At 42.1% G+C, this 14,554-nt stretch overlaps 1 protein-coding gene across 2 annotated transcripts in view; it reads right to left on the minus strand.

Annotated features, from left to right (window-relative positions):
* Positions 1 to 5,863: 5,863 nt before the first annotated feature.
* Positions 5,864 to 14,554, minus strand: part of FAM124A (family with sequence similarity 124 member A) — a 69,795-nt gene continuing 61,104 nt past the window's right edge. For both annotated transcript variants that reach the window (XM_073343273.2, XM_073343264.2), the window contains one exon: positions 5,864 to 10,544. In XM_073343273.2, coding sequence (XP_073199374.1) covers positions 9,708 to 10,544 — 837 coding nt within the window. In that variant the 3' untranslated portion in view covers positions 5,864 to 9,707. The remainder of the gene's footprint in view (positions 10,545 to 14,554) is intronic.

Here is a 14,554-nt window from a genome sequence, read left to right on the forward strand (position 1 = left end):
ATATAAAGGCAGAGGAGGCCTGGGATTACTTCAAGTCAAAGCTGCAGAAACTATCGGAAGCCTGCATCCCAAGAAAGGGGAAAAAAATTCATAGGCAGGAGTTGTAGACCAAGCTGGATGAGCAAGCATCTCAGAGAGGTGATTAAGAAAAAGCAGAAAGCATACAGAGAATGGAAGATGGGAGGGATTAGCAAGGAAAGCTACCTTATTGAGGTCAGAACATGTAGGGATAAAGCGGGACAGGCTAAAAGTCAAGTACAGTTGGACCTTGCAAAGGGAATTAAAACCAATAGTAAAAGGTTCTATAGCCATATAAATAAGAAGAAAACAAAGAAAGAAGAAGTGGGCCTGCTAAACACTGAGGATGGAGTGGAGGTTAAGGATAATCTAGGCATGGCCCAATATCTAAACAAATACTTTGCCTCAGTCCTTAATGAGGCTAATGAAGATCTTAGGGATAATGGTAGCATGACAAATGGGAATGAGGATATGGAGGTAGATATTACCATATCTGAGGTAGATGCAAAACTCGAACAGCTTAATGGGACTAAATCGGGGGGCCCAGATAATCTTCATCCAAGAATATTAAAGGAATTGGCACATGAAATTGCAAGCCCATTAGCAAGAATTTTCAATGAATCTGTAAACTCAGGGGTTGTACCTTATGACTGGAGAATTGCTAACATAGTTCCTATTTTTAAGAAAGGAAAAAAAAGGTGATCCGGGAAACTACAGGCCTATTAGTTTGACATCTGTAGTACGCAAGGTCTTCGAAAAAATTTTGAAGGAGAAAGTAGTTAAGGACATTGAGGTCAATGGTAAATGGGACAAAATACAACATGGTTTTACAAAAGGTAGATTGTGCCAAACCAATCTGATCTCCTTCTTTGAGAAACTAACAGATTTTTTAGACAAAGGAAACGCAGTGGATCTAATTTACCTAGATTTCAGTAAGGCGTTTGATACGGTGCCACATGGGGAATTATTAGTTAAATTGGAAAAGATGGGGATCAATATGAAAATTGAAAGGTGGATAAAGAATTGGTTAAAGGGGAGACTACAGCGGGTCATATTGAAAGGTGAACTGTCAGGCTGGAGGGAGGTTACCAGTGGAGTTCCTCAGGGATCGGTTTTGGGACCAATCTTATTTAATCTTTTTATTACTGACCTCGGCACAAAAAGTGGGAGTGTGCTAATAAAGTTTGCGGATGATACAAAGCTGGGAGGTATTGCCAATTTAGAGAAGGACCGGGATATCATACAGGAGGATCTGGATGACCTTGTAAACTGGAGAAATAGTAATAGGATGAAATTTAATAGTGAGAAGTGTAAGGTTATGCATTTAGGGATTAATAACAAGAATTTTAGTTATAAGCTGGGGACGCATCAATTAGAAGTAACGGAAGAAGAGAAGAACCTTGGAGTATTGGTTGACCACAGGATGACTATGAGCCGCCAATGTGATATGGCCATGAAAAAAGCTAATGCGGTCTTGGGATGCATCAGGCGAGGTATTTCCAGTAGAGATAAGGAGGTGTTAGTACCGTTATACAAGGCACTGGTGAGACCTCATCTGGAATACTGTGTGCAGTTCTGGTCTCCCACATTTAAGAAGGATGAATTCATAGATTCATAGGTATTAAGGTCAGAAGGAACCATTATGATCATCTAGTCCGACCTCCTGCACAACGCAGGCCACAGAATCTCACCCACCCACTCCTGCGATAAACCTCTCACCTATGTCTGAGCTATTGAAGTCCTCAAATCGTGGTTTAAAGACTTGAAGGAGCAGAGAATCCTCCAGCAAGTGACCCGTGCCCCATGCTACAGAGGAAGGTGAAAAACCTCCAGGCCCTCTTCCAATCTGCCCTGGAGGAAAATTCCTTCCTGATCCCAAATATGGCGATCAGCTAAACCCTGAGCATATGGGCAAGATTCACCAGCCAGATACTACAGAAAATTCTTTCCTGGGTAACTCAGATCCCACCCCATCTAACATCCCATCACAGGCCATTAGGCCTATTTACCATGAATATTTAAAGATCAATTAATTACCAAAATCATGTTATCCCATCATACCATCTCCTCCATAAACTTATTGAGTTTAATCTTAAAGCCAGATAGATCTTTTGCCCCCACTGCTTCCCTTGGAAGGCTATTCCAAAACTTCACTCCTCTGATAGTTAGAAACCTTTGTCTAATTTCAAGTCTAACCTTCCCAATGGCCAGTTTATATCCATTTGTTCTTGTGTCCACATTGGTACTGAGCTTAAATAATTCCTCTCCCTCTCCTGTATTTATCCCTCTGATATATTTATAGAAAGCAATCATATCTCCCCTCAACCTTCTTTTGGTTAGGCTAAATAAGCCAAGCTCCTTGAGTCTCCTTTCATAAGACAAGTTTTCCATTCCTTGGATCATCCTAGTAGCCCTTCTCTGTACCTGTTCTAGTTTGAATTCATCCTTCTTAAACATGGGAACTCAAACTGGAACAGGTACAGAGAAGGGCTACTAGGATGTATCATCCGCAAACTTTATTAGCACACTCCCACTTTTTGTGCCGAGGTCAGTAATAAAAAGATTAAATAAGATTGGTCCCAAAACCAAAAGAAGGCTGAGGGGAGATATGATTGCTCTCTATAAATATATCAGAGGGATAAATACGGGAGAGGGAGAGGAATTATTTAAGCTCAGTACCAATGTGGACACAAGAACAAATGGATATAAACTGGCCATCGGGAAGTTTAGACTTGAAATTAGACGAAGGTTTCTAACCATCAGAGAGTGAAGTTCTGAAACAGCCTTCCAAGGGAAGCAGTGGGGGCAAAAGACCTATCTGGCTTCAAGATTAAACTCGATAAGTTTATAGAGGAGATAGTATGATGGGATAACATGATTTTGGCAATTAATTGATCTTTAACTATTCATGGTAAATAGGCCCAATGGCCTGTGATGGGATGGGATCTGAGTTACTACAGAGAATTGTTTCCTGGGTATCTGGCTGGTGAATCATGCTCAGGGTTCAGCTGATCACCATATTTGGGATCGGGAAGGAATTTTCCTCCAGGGCAGATTGGAAGAGGCCCTGGGGGTTTTTCGCCTTCCTCTGTAGCATGGGGCATGGGTCACTTGCTGGAGGATTCTTTGCACCTTGAAGTCTTGAAACCATGATTTGAGGACTTCAATAGCTCAGACATAGGTGAGAGGTTTATCGCAGGAGTGGGTGGGTGAGATTCTGTGGCCTGCATTGTGCAGGAGGTCAGACGAGAAGGGACCAGTATGATCATCTATCTATGAGTCTATGAGCTATTGCAATTATTTACAGTGCTGCACACATCCTGTGAAACCCCCATAATTATGGCCCATCCCCAGAAACTCATGGACCTATTCAGATTACAAAATATTTGTGCAGGTAAATTTGCCCTACCAAAGGTCATGGAATAGAAAACCCAGTTAGAGTCTGATCCTGCTCCCATTGAGGTCAATGGCAAAACTCCCACTGGCTGCAATGGAGCTGGATGAAGCACTTATTCACCATATCCTCTCACTAACCACAGCCATCAGCACAGAAGCAAAGAAATCCTATCTTTTCTCCACCATAGCAGCAGCCACTAATTATACCCCAGTGAACTATTCAAAACCATGAGTGCAGGGGACTGGACTAGATGACCTCTCGAGCTTCCTTCCAGTCCTATGATTCTATGGCCACAACAGCTGCATTCCGCTGGACCAATGTCAGGTTCAAGAGCGCAGGACACTGGATCTGAAAATCACTCCCAAGAGATGACAATGAACCTCAAGGCACCTTCGAAGCAGAATGCAAAACGTACTTCTAAAGTGGCACAATGTTTATCTTTGTGTATACTGTGGAATTCTGGGATGCACTCAGATCCCGTGATGATGAGTGGCTATAGACAGATAGAAAGAGAATGTCATAGTGTAAATGTGGGACAAAGACCAAAAAATGAAGGCCATATAAAAGAAAGTGTTATCACTCTGACCACCAGGGAGGAATTGGTTGCGAATCTGAAGGTTGAAGTGAATTTAGGTGAAAGTGATCATGAAACGATAGATTTCATGATTCTAAGGAAAGGAAGGAGTGAGAGCAGCTGAATAAGAACCACGGACTTAAAAAAAGATTAGCTGAAATTACTGTAAAGTGGGTGCAAAACCAGCTGAAAGACTGTACTGAAAGAGTAGTTTTATGAATGGTTCATTGTCAAACTGGAGCTCACGAAAGCTCATGCTCAAATAAATTGGTTAGTCTCTAAGGTGCCACAAGTACTCCTTTTCTTTTTGCGAATACAGACTAACACGGCTGTTACTCTGAAAACTGGAGGTATGCATCTAGTGTGGGGCCTGCAGGGCGTCTATTCTAGGGCCAGTTAAGGTGACCAGATGTCCCAATTTTATAGGGACAGTCCCGATTCTTGAGTCTTTTTCTTATATAGGCTCCTATTACCCCTCCACCCCCGTCCCGATTTTTCACATTTGCAGTCTGGTCACTCTAGGTCTAATGAAAATATTGAATAGTACTAATGAGCTAGACAATGGTGTAGAGATTATGCTTATAAAATCTGCAGATAACATCAAGCTCAGAGGAGCTACAAGCACTCTTGCAGACAGAGTTAGAATTTACAATGACTTTGCTAAATTTGAGAATTGGTCTGAAAACAATAAGATGAAATTCAATATAGACAAGTGCAAAGTACTACACTTAGGAAGGAAAAATCGAACACGTAGCTACAAAATGTGGAATAACTGCCTAGGTGGTAGTACTGCTGGAAAGGCTCAGGGAGTTATGGTGGCGCACAAACTGAATATGAGTGAACAATGTGATGCAGCTGCAAAAAAAAAGGCTAATATCACTCTGGTGTGCATTAACAGGAGTGTCATATGTAAGACATGGCAGGTAATTGTCCTGCCCTACTCAGCCATGGTTAGGCCTCAGCTAAGGTATTGTGTCCAGTTCTGGACACCACACTTTAGGACAAACTGGTGAGCATTCAGAAGAGAGCGACAAAAATGAAAAAAATATTTAGAAAACCTGACCTATGAGGAAAAGTTAAAAAAACCTTTGGGTTGGACTAGATGACCTCCTGAGGTCCCTTCCAACCCTGATATTCTGTGATTCATATTCTATGAACCTGGGCATGCTCAGTCTTGAGAAAAGAAACTGGGGGGGGTGGGGGGGCGAACCACTGTAGTCTGCAAATATGTTAATGGCTGTTATAAAGGGGACAGTGATCAATTATTCTCCAAATCCACTGAAAGCAGGACAAGAAATAATGGGGTTAATTTACAGAAAGTGCGATTTAGTTTAGATAGGAAAAAATTCTAACTGTAAGGATAGGTAAGCACTGGAATAGGCTTGTAAGGGAGTTTGTGGAATCCCCATCATTGGGGGTTTTTCAGAACAGGTTAGACAAACACCTGTCAGGGATGATCTAGGTTTACTTGGGCCTGTCTCAACATAGGGAGCTGGACTAGATGACCTCCCAAGGTCCCTTCCAGCGCTACATTTCTATGATTCTAATACAGGAGACAAACTGAAGCGGGATTCATATATGTAAAATTTTTCATAACCTGTGTTAGTCATTTAGCTTTACTGGGATAGATAATTTGCAATAAGAAAAGAGAAATAAGACCTGTTTGTAGAGGTAAATCTGAGTCTAAAATAAGAGACATCTCTTGTATTTAAGGCTGTGTTTATTTTATATTTGCTCTATTGATCAACATTGCCCAGAAGTGATGTGCTTATGTCTGATACAGTGATCTTTTGAAATCTGAGGCAGGCCTTGCTAAAGTGACCAATATGACTCCACTGTGTTTAATAAATGAACACACAGAAGTTTAAATACAATTAACTTTCTGACTATTTTATTTGATAAAAGCAACACATGCTGGCATGGGAGAAGAGAAGTAGTTAAGGGGAAATCTGCAATGTTCATAACATAACAACAGTGATATGATACATAAGCAAAATGCCATAGCACGAATCTTGTGCATCTCCAGTCATCTGGATAAGTTCAACTCCCTTTTAAATTATAGAAAAGGGAACTAATGACACTTATTTTAATTGAAACACTCTTCAAAAGCTGGCTTTTATTATTATGACATAAAAGGTTCCAGTACAATATTATTATTCCGTTTCCTCTCAGTGGAGCATTCTGTGATTCCAAAATTTTGTTACACACCCCATGAATTATTCATACAGAACTTAAAAAAATAGAACATTATTTTCTAGTTAAATATCAGTAAACAGTGTAGAAGTACTTGGAAGAACAGAACCATCTGAGACAATATAAATTCTCTCTTCTGAGTCTGTTGAAATTTATTTGGCTTCCTTCCTATATTGGTTTACGTGATACAGTCTGGAGTTTAGATGTTCCCATTCCTGTATATTTACACCATATTAGTTGCTACTTGGTAATTTGCTATCTTGTGCTAATTTGCAGCCTTTCAACATCATCAGTATTTCTGATGAAGCCAGGCTATTGCTTTTAGCTACGCTGAAGTCCAGTCATAAGGCACACAGTTGGTTGACAGATATATCCAAGTCTTCTCTCCAGTAGCAGAACAAGCCAGCTTCCGTCAGGAGTCTGAATACTGACATGGTTCCAGGAACAAATAGACATGTCACCTGAAGTCAGTTCTCTGAAGATCTTTTGATTCCCTGTTCTTACGACTTTTTATAAGTATTATAAATATTGCGAATATGCTTTTTCGCCAACAATGAATGATAAAACACATTTTTTGACAAGGTTGAGCCAATTCTTTCCTGTTTATTGTCATATCTGAAAGTGGCTAATGTTGGTAAAATGGCTTCATAATGTTATTTCATCATTTATCTTTGTGCCACCACAAATTTTAGAGAAGAATATTGTGCCATTAGTCTAAACCAGGGGTGGGAAAACTTTTTGGCCTGAGGGCCACATTGGGGAATAGAAGTCGTATGGCGGCCCATGAATGCTCACAAAATTGGGGTTGGGGTGCGGGCTCTGGTTGGCGGTGCAGGCTCTGGGGTGGGGTTGTGGATGAGGAGTTTGGGGTGTAGGAGGGTGCTCTGGGCTGGGACTGAGGGATTTGGAGGGCAGGAGGGGCATCAGGGCTGGGGCATAGGGAGAAGCTCGGGGTGCAGGCTCTGAGTGGCCCTTCTCTGGTTCCAACACGGAGGCGCGGCCAGGCGGCTCTGCATGCTGCCCCATCTGCAGGCACCACCCCTGCAGCTCCCATTGGAGCACTTAGGAGCTGGAGTGGGGCCATGCTGCAGCTTCCGGGAGCCGTGTGGAGCGGCCCCCAACCCAGCACCCCAGCTGGAGTGGGGTAAGTCCCAGTGGGAGCTCGCAGGCCAGCTTAAAATGGCTCGCGAGCCAGATCCGGACTGCGGGCCTTAGTTTGACCACCCCGGTCTAAACCTTTTGGGCCTGATTCTTCACTGCCTTGCACCTTGCATAGTCATTTGCCAAGTGAGTGCAAAATGCTACCATTCTGATCTGGTGGTGTTCTACACATATTTTGCCCAGCTGTAAATAATTACTTATAGCCCATGACAGTGGAGAATCAGGCCTACTGTGCTCTAAGAGTTCTCAGACCCTGCAAAGGAGAAAGGTCTCAGAGCCTGGGCTCCAGCTGAAGTCTGAATGTTTACACTGCCATTTTTAGCTCCACAGCCCGAGCCCCACAAGCCCAAGTCAGCCGACCCAGCCTCAGACTTGCTGCTGCAGGTTTTTTAGACATACCCTAAAGTCTCACCTACACCCCAAGACTCCCACTGACTTTGATGGACTTTGGAGCAGGCCGATAGTTGGTAAACATTCAAACACCATGTTAAATCCCTCATTCATGCTGCTTCTGCTTCCAAGCATCTCTAGACAGGATTGTTTATCAAAAGTTGGAGTGAACCCAAACAGCTCTGGGTGGTAGTGGTGGGGAAAGTGCTAATATTCAGCTGGGTGTCCAGATCTGAAATACAATCCAATTTTTATAGTTAATAAGGAAGACAAGGTTTCCACGCAGTTCATGTTGTCTCAGTAGCTGACAACAGGCAGGAAACTCATAGATGAAGCAGATGCACCATTCTCTATCACAGTGAGGAAAAAAAAAAGCAAAAAATTCTGAACAGCATACAGGAGGGCCAGTGAATTGACTGCCAATTCCTGCAAGCCTTTACTGTCAATTTCCTGCCTTTTGTGGATTTGGGTTACAACTTTAATGGTGTTTAAACAGAATGATTTTATATTTATTTCTTCCAGACTTCATGTTTTTTAAGGATGGTTTGTGAAATGGTATAAACTGTATATTTAGTTGGGGGTTAGAATGGAGGTTTTTGGAGCTGTTCCACTCTCTTATGTAACTATTTATTTAGGCTGTTTTAAAATGAATAGTATTGTTGTGAGTAAGGCTGCTGAGTAATACACACAAGATCATTTTTCCTCCCTTGGCTTATTACTGACTGATCAGAGTGGATCTTCCGCAACTGTACCTGTCTATTGATTAAATACAGATTTGTATACACTACTTTAAACCAGGTAATGTTCTTAGTGCCTAGACCAGAGCAGCAGTCAGCGTCAGTACTGTTTAACACAGAGATATATTGTCAGAACAGTTTGAAATAGATGGTAGAAATCCTCATAAAGGTACTTAGCCATTTCTCAGACTAATGGCTTCTCCATTTAAACATTTTTCCAAAATACCAAATACCAGGACAGCTTGCCACTGTAACAACTTGCCAAAAATGTAACTTGATAAAAGGTACAATTCTACATGTTTTTCCCTTCAGATAAATTAAAAATTCTGATGAAAGTTTGGCAAGAAATTTGTTTTACAAAGAAATTGGGCTGCGACCACCAATATTAAGTTTATGTACGAGGTGAATTTTTTACAACCAAAATAACAAACCCCTAAAAATAGGGAGCCTGCAGTGCATTTCTAACAGTGGGTCACCCTGCTCCCTTCCCGTATGAGGTGGGGAGAAAAGCTGGTCCCCTCATGGCATTTTCCCCAAACCAGTCCCGCAGATTGGGGATGTGGTGCGGGTTCCTTCTTCCACATGAAACAAACAAGACATTCTCTCCCCAAATCTGCAGATTCTCAAAGATCAGCTGGAGGCCTGTGCCTCTACACTGGTTCTGGGGCCCTCAGCCTCCTTGTCTGGCTCCACTGGAGCCATGCTACTAGGGTCTGCCCTTTTCATACCTGCCTCTGGAACCTCATAAAGGAGGTGGGGAAGGGTTTGCCAGCGTCGAGAGAGCTTCTCAGAAAAGTTAGTGCAGCTTGAGGTTGTATTTTCCTTTCAGTATCTTTACAGCTACTTGTCAGGGGAAGGTGGGTTACCATGTGCATCCCTAGGCACTTCCTGCTCTACATGCTAATGGTCAGTCTCCCAAACCCCTTTCGCCAGAGCTAAAGGACACGGAGCACAAACCCCCTATCCGCACAGCTATAGACAGATCTACACATCGAGGATCCTCTCCACATGAATCCAGTGGACACAATCTCACCTGATATTATAATAAACATTTATGAGGCACCCATTACAATGGTGTGGGGGAACCTTTTACAACATTTAGCACACAATGGTGTAACACCTTCCCCTCAAGAAGGAGCAAGGAACCTGCCAACCCAGATGGCTCAGATAGTGGAAATGCACTACTATAATTCACATATGTACAAATTTACATTAAAAGGTTCAGCATGGAGAAAGCTCAGATGTAGAATTCCTCCTCGTTGGTTGAAGAGCCTGGCTGAATGCTGCCAGGTGTCTTCCTAGCATTCAGAGAACAAGGGTTTGCTCTTGGTGACTGTCTGAGTTGGCAGTGAGATGCTAAGGGGGATGCTGAAGATGACAAGAAAGAACTGGAAGACCACTCCGAGAGAGACGGAAGTGAACTACTAGGGAGCTCAACAGTACTGCACATGGCTGACAATGGCCTTCTCCTGGAGTCAACCCGTTTAGATCTACTGACACTTTGCCTTTGTGAGGGAAGAGAAGCTTCCAAATCACTGCAAAATCCATTAAAGGTAGAGTAGGCTGAGACCACGGACAGATCTGAAAAGGACAGCTTCATCCCTGTGTCGACATCAGTCTCCTGTGAACCCTCCAAGTCCTCAATGTTAAGCTTGGGGCTGCATCTCCATGTTTTTAACCTGTTCACAGGTGACCCCGTATTTAAAATCTGGAATGGTTCACTAAAGTGAAAGGAGTCAGAGCCTGGGGAGGAGCTTGTTGTGGGCAAGCAGAACAGAGACTTGCTTCGCTGAAATGACCATGAAATGCTGGAGGCACTACTGGATCTTCGGGTGAAGTCTCCTCGGTCACCATTTCTCAAGTCCTGCTGGGAGACACCAAGGTACTGACCAAGGCCATTTGCCCGATGCAGCTTGATTTGACCAGCTGACTTCAGATGCTCACTAATTTGATCAGGGGCAGGTCTGTGACTGTGAGGAATGTAGCTTGGTGAAGACGTGAAACAGGAATCCCTTGAAGATGGGAAATGAAGCTTGTTCCGCTTAGCAGAATTCCTATACCAAATACGTGCCTGCTGCGGGGGGAGGGGGAGGAGAGAAAAGAGGAAAGACCACATTAACACAGACTTGGCAATTTTACAACTGTAAGTCTTCATTGTTGAACTGTTACTGCATGTAACTATAAAGCAGACTGTCACTCAGTACACTCACAGTAAATATTTCACTTTAATAATAAAGAGAAAGCACTGTGCCAAAATCCAAATATTTATATAAGGGTCCTTGGAGGAAAACAAAAGTGAAGCCTGGAGCCTTAAAACTGTCCTGCCTCACAGGGTGAACTCCATGAAACAATAGTGAGATCCTGAGAAAGACACACATCTCCTGGAAGACAGGTGACATTTTAAGACTCTAGGACTGTAGCAAAATTTTCAGATGTGCTCTGAGAATTCTCTATGTAAGATTTTTAAGAACTATAGTATTCTATATGAGATTTCAAAACGCTGAGCTCAGAAAGACCCTTTTGAAAGGCATCTAATTTTATTCCAATTTAAAACAACCTGGCTCTTTACTTGTTTTTTATGTCTCATCTGACATTCAGTAAATCCTGCATTGATTGATTACACACTTAGATAGTATGTGAAAAAACAAAACTATAGGAAATTGACATAAAAAGTCTCTGGAGTTTGTGTGTTGAAGCTCAGGGCACAATTGAATGGGTGAGAAGAGCTAGTTAGTCCAGCTCACCAGGTTTTCCTTTTTAATCACAAAATCCCCAAGTTTTTCTCATTCTGAATTTTAATATATTGATTTATTTATTTAAGCTTTTATGTAAAACCCAAAGAGAAACTGTTTATTGGTATTCTACAAGTTTAACAAGCATGGACTTTTTAACTAATATAGATTATTATGCAACTTCATTCATACTCTACTTCCAGCATTTCTTCTTTTAGTAAAGGAAGTTGAAGATGAATAGTTCTTTCTCCATTCATTTCTTCACTAAGGATGGTGAGAAGTTTGCTACATTCTTCCTTTTGATTTTGACCGCTGCCATAAACCCAGAAATCTCATTCTCCCTCTTTTTCTCTGAAACTCACCACCCCTTCCACTTCTCGCTGATCCAACTCATCCCCTACCTTATATTTTGTAGGAATGAAAAGGGCAGGTTACTTAGCTGTAACTGGAGGTTCTTTGAGATGCGTGATCCCTATCTGTATTCCACTGAGGAGATTCAAAATCTGTGCTTCCTGCCTACTCTTGTGAGCCTTGGAACGACTCGTTCCTCCATGGCCGGAACTTGTTGACAGGGCAACATCCTTCTTGGACTTGGAAGAAGACTTTCGGCCATGTTTACGCGCATGCTTCCATGACTCATGGCTAGGTCCCTGCATTGGGTCTGTAGGACTGGTACTTGCAGAACCAGATGGAGGTTCCATGGTAGGGGGAGCGCTCTTAGGTTGCTCAGGCTGATGGACAGAGGGGATTTCCTGGCCAGGATCCAATTTTGGCCCCATTGCAGCCTCCATGAGGTGATTTTTGAGGCAAAGAGCTCAGCTTTCCCATGTATGGACAGGGAAGGAGAGGAAGATACTGCACCCAGACATGATGTGGGATTTCCCCAAACAGTACAAACAGCACTGGTGCTCATCACTGATGGAAAACAAGCGAGAGCAGAAAGCACAGATTTTGAATCCCCTCGGTGGAATACAATAGGGACCATCACTCGAAGAAGAACTTCAGGGCCATCAACAGCCCTTTCTCCCCAGCCTTCCAACCTCAATTCTTATGATAGAAGGGCACCAATGCCACCACTGTCACCTATAGCCTTGCCCTTATATCATTACCCTGAAACACTCCAATTCTTAGTGTCAGTCAAAACCCACTCTTTGAAAAACACTCACGTCACCCTTCTTCTCTTTTAACATTGCCCTATCTCCAAGATCTATTGTCTGAGCAAGGGACCCTTCCCCTCCCCCGCCCAACCCCCCTACTCCTAGCAAACCTTTTTTGAGTGGTTAATGACTTCCTGGATCCTTCTCCTCATATTAGTTATTTCAATGTGGCTTCAACAGTTTGTATTTAAATCACTCCTTTTGACAGTTTTACTGGAATTTCTCACATGATGCAAATACCAATTTTTGCCCCCAGATATGCTTTCATGCAATTCCCACAGACTGCAGCAGGAGCTTCACACACATCCAAAGTTAGAATTAGGCCTAAATAAGCCAATACCTTATATTTTGTCCTCCACCTCATGACTTAACATGGCATGGTTCAAATACTGTACCACAGAGACAGTGTATCAGAACTGAGAAAGTATCTCACCTCTCAAGTTTCCACATCCATTACTTGACAGCTTGCTGACTTATTCAGCAAATGACTTCATTATTTATATTTTAAATGATGTTATTACTCGATAAATTTTAAGAATTTTAAGATGGTAACAACTGGAATTTAGTGCAGATAGCAACCTACTGTTACTTTAATGCCTAGACAACGTCCAAGCATTGTTGTTGCTCATTTCTCACTAGTGCACGCCCCCATGGTCTTAGTGGCAAAGATGTGCTATTGTGTTTAAATCTTTCATTATCCATTACATTGATTTTAGAGAGAACAAGGTACTTTCACATCTGCAAAAAATTGTTCGCTCATTTGTAACTGTCCATGCCAAGGGTACGTTATGGGACATAAACCCTGTTGAGTTCACTTATGTATTGTGGATGAATACACTAACACATGAAGCTATGGTAATTCATAATACATCTTTTCATAATGTAATAAGCTGTTCTTCTTAATGCCATATAGAACTAACTGAATCTTTGAATAAAATTAACTACAGTATTGTACCAGTTTAATTAATAGATAAGGGATCATGATTTCAAGAGAGTCAAACAGAATGGGTCAAACTGAATGGTAGTCAATGAAGTTTTACCAGAGATGAATTTGGAGCTATGTTTCCAAGCTATATTATTTTTACTTATGCAGAAGGCAAGATAAGTTATTTTAGAAATTTCTGCATCAATTTGTATTTGAAGAAATTTCTGGGTAGCCTACAGAATGCAGTATTTCATTTTCAAGGACACAAACAAATTATCCCATTACTTTGTGTGTTTGTGCAGGAAATTATTTTGTTATATTGTTGTCAAGTATATGAATACAGTTTACACTCACTAATGATTCAGATTTTTCTGCAGAATTGTTCTACTGTGAGATAATCCATCTGTTTGCCATACAGCTGAAGTAATTAAAAAATAAATAGTTGATAAATATTTAGACAAAATATGCACCAGTAAAAACTGAAGCTAGACTCAATGGGCTTCCCTGCAGGTGTTAAGAGTTCTTATTTGTGGATTCCTGGACTAGGGCCTTTGAAACATTAGATCACAAATACAGTTATCAAGTCAAATGACTTGTACTAGAAAATCTAAAAAATGCTTTGGGGGACAGATGTACCATTGACAAAGAGGCTGGTCTTATGGATAATGCAAAGGACTGGAAATCCAAAGGAGATATGGATTCTACTCTTGCACTGTCAAGTCTTTGGCAAGTTACCATATCCCTGCACCAGTTTCTTTGTGTTAAAATATTTGTAATGTAATGACCTATAGTTTATGGGTCACATTTTCAAATACCATCTTAAATTATATGGGCAAGTGCAATATTTTCTGGAACACTTTCAGAAGCCCTTTATCCCATATCATGGGAAACTATCCTAACAGTGAGATGTATTAGACTGTATAATAATCTCCCAAGTGAAGTAGTGGAAATTCCATCTCTTGGCACATTTTATACCAGACCAGAGAAAACTCTAGCAAATATAGATTAGTGCAGAGGTGGGCAAACTATGGCCCAGAGGTCACATCCAGCCCGCGGGACCGTCCTGCCCGGCCCCTGAGCTCCTGGCCCAGGAAGCTCGACCCCGGCCTCTCCCCTGCTGTGCCCCTCCCCCGCAGCCATGCCGCCACGCGGGCAGCACGGCTTGCACCCGGCTACCTCCCAGACTTTCCAGTAAGCCTGTCCTGCCGCTCTGAGTTGCATGGTAAAAAGGGGCTGGGGCTGTGTAGATAAGGGGCAGGAGGTCCTGGGG

The sequence above is a fragment of the Lepidochelys kempii genome, chromosome 1 (assembly GCF_965140285.1).
Source record: "Lepidochelys kempii isolate rLepKem1 chromosome 1, rLepKem1.hap1, whole genome shotgun sequence".
NCBI lineage: Eukaryota > Metazoa > Chordata > Testudines > Cheloniidae > Lepidochelys > Lepidochelys kempii.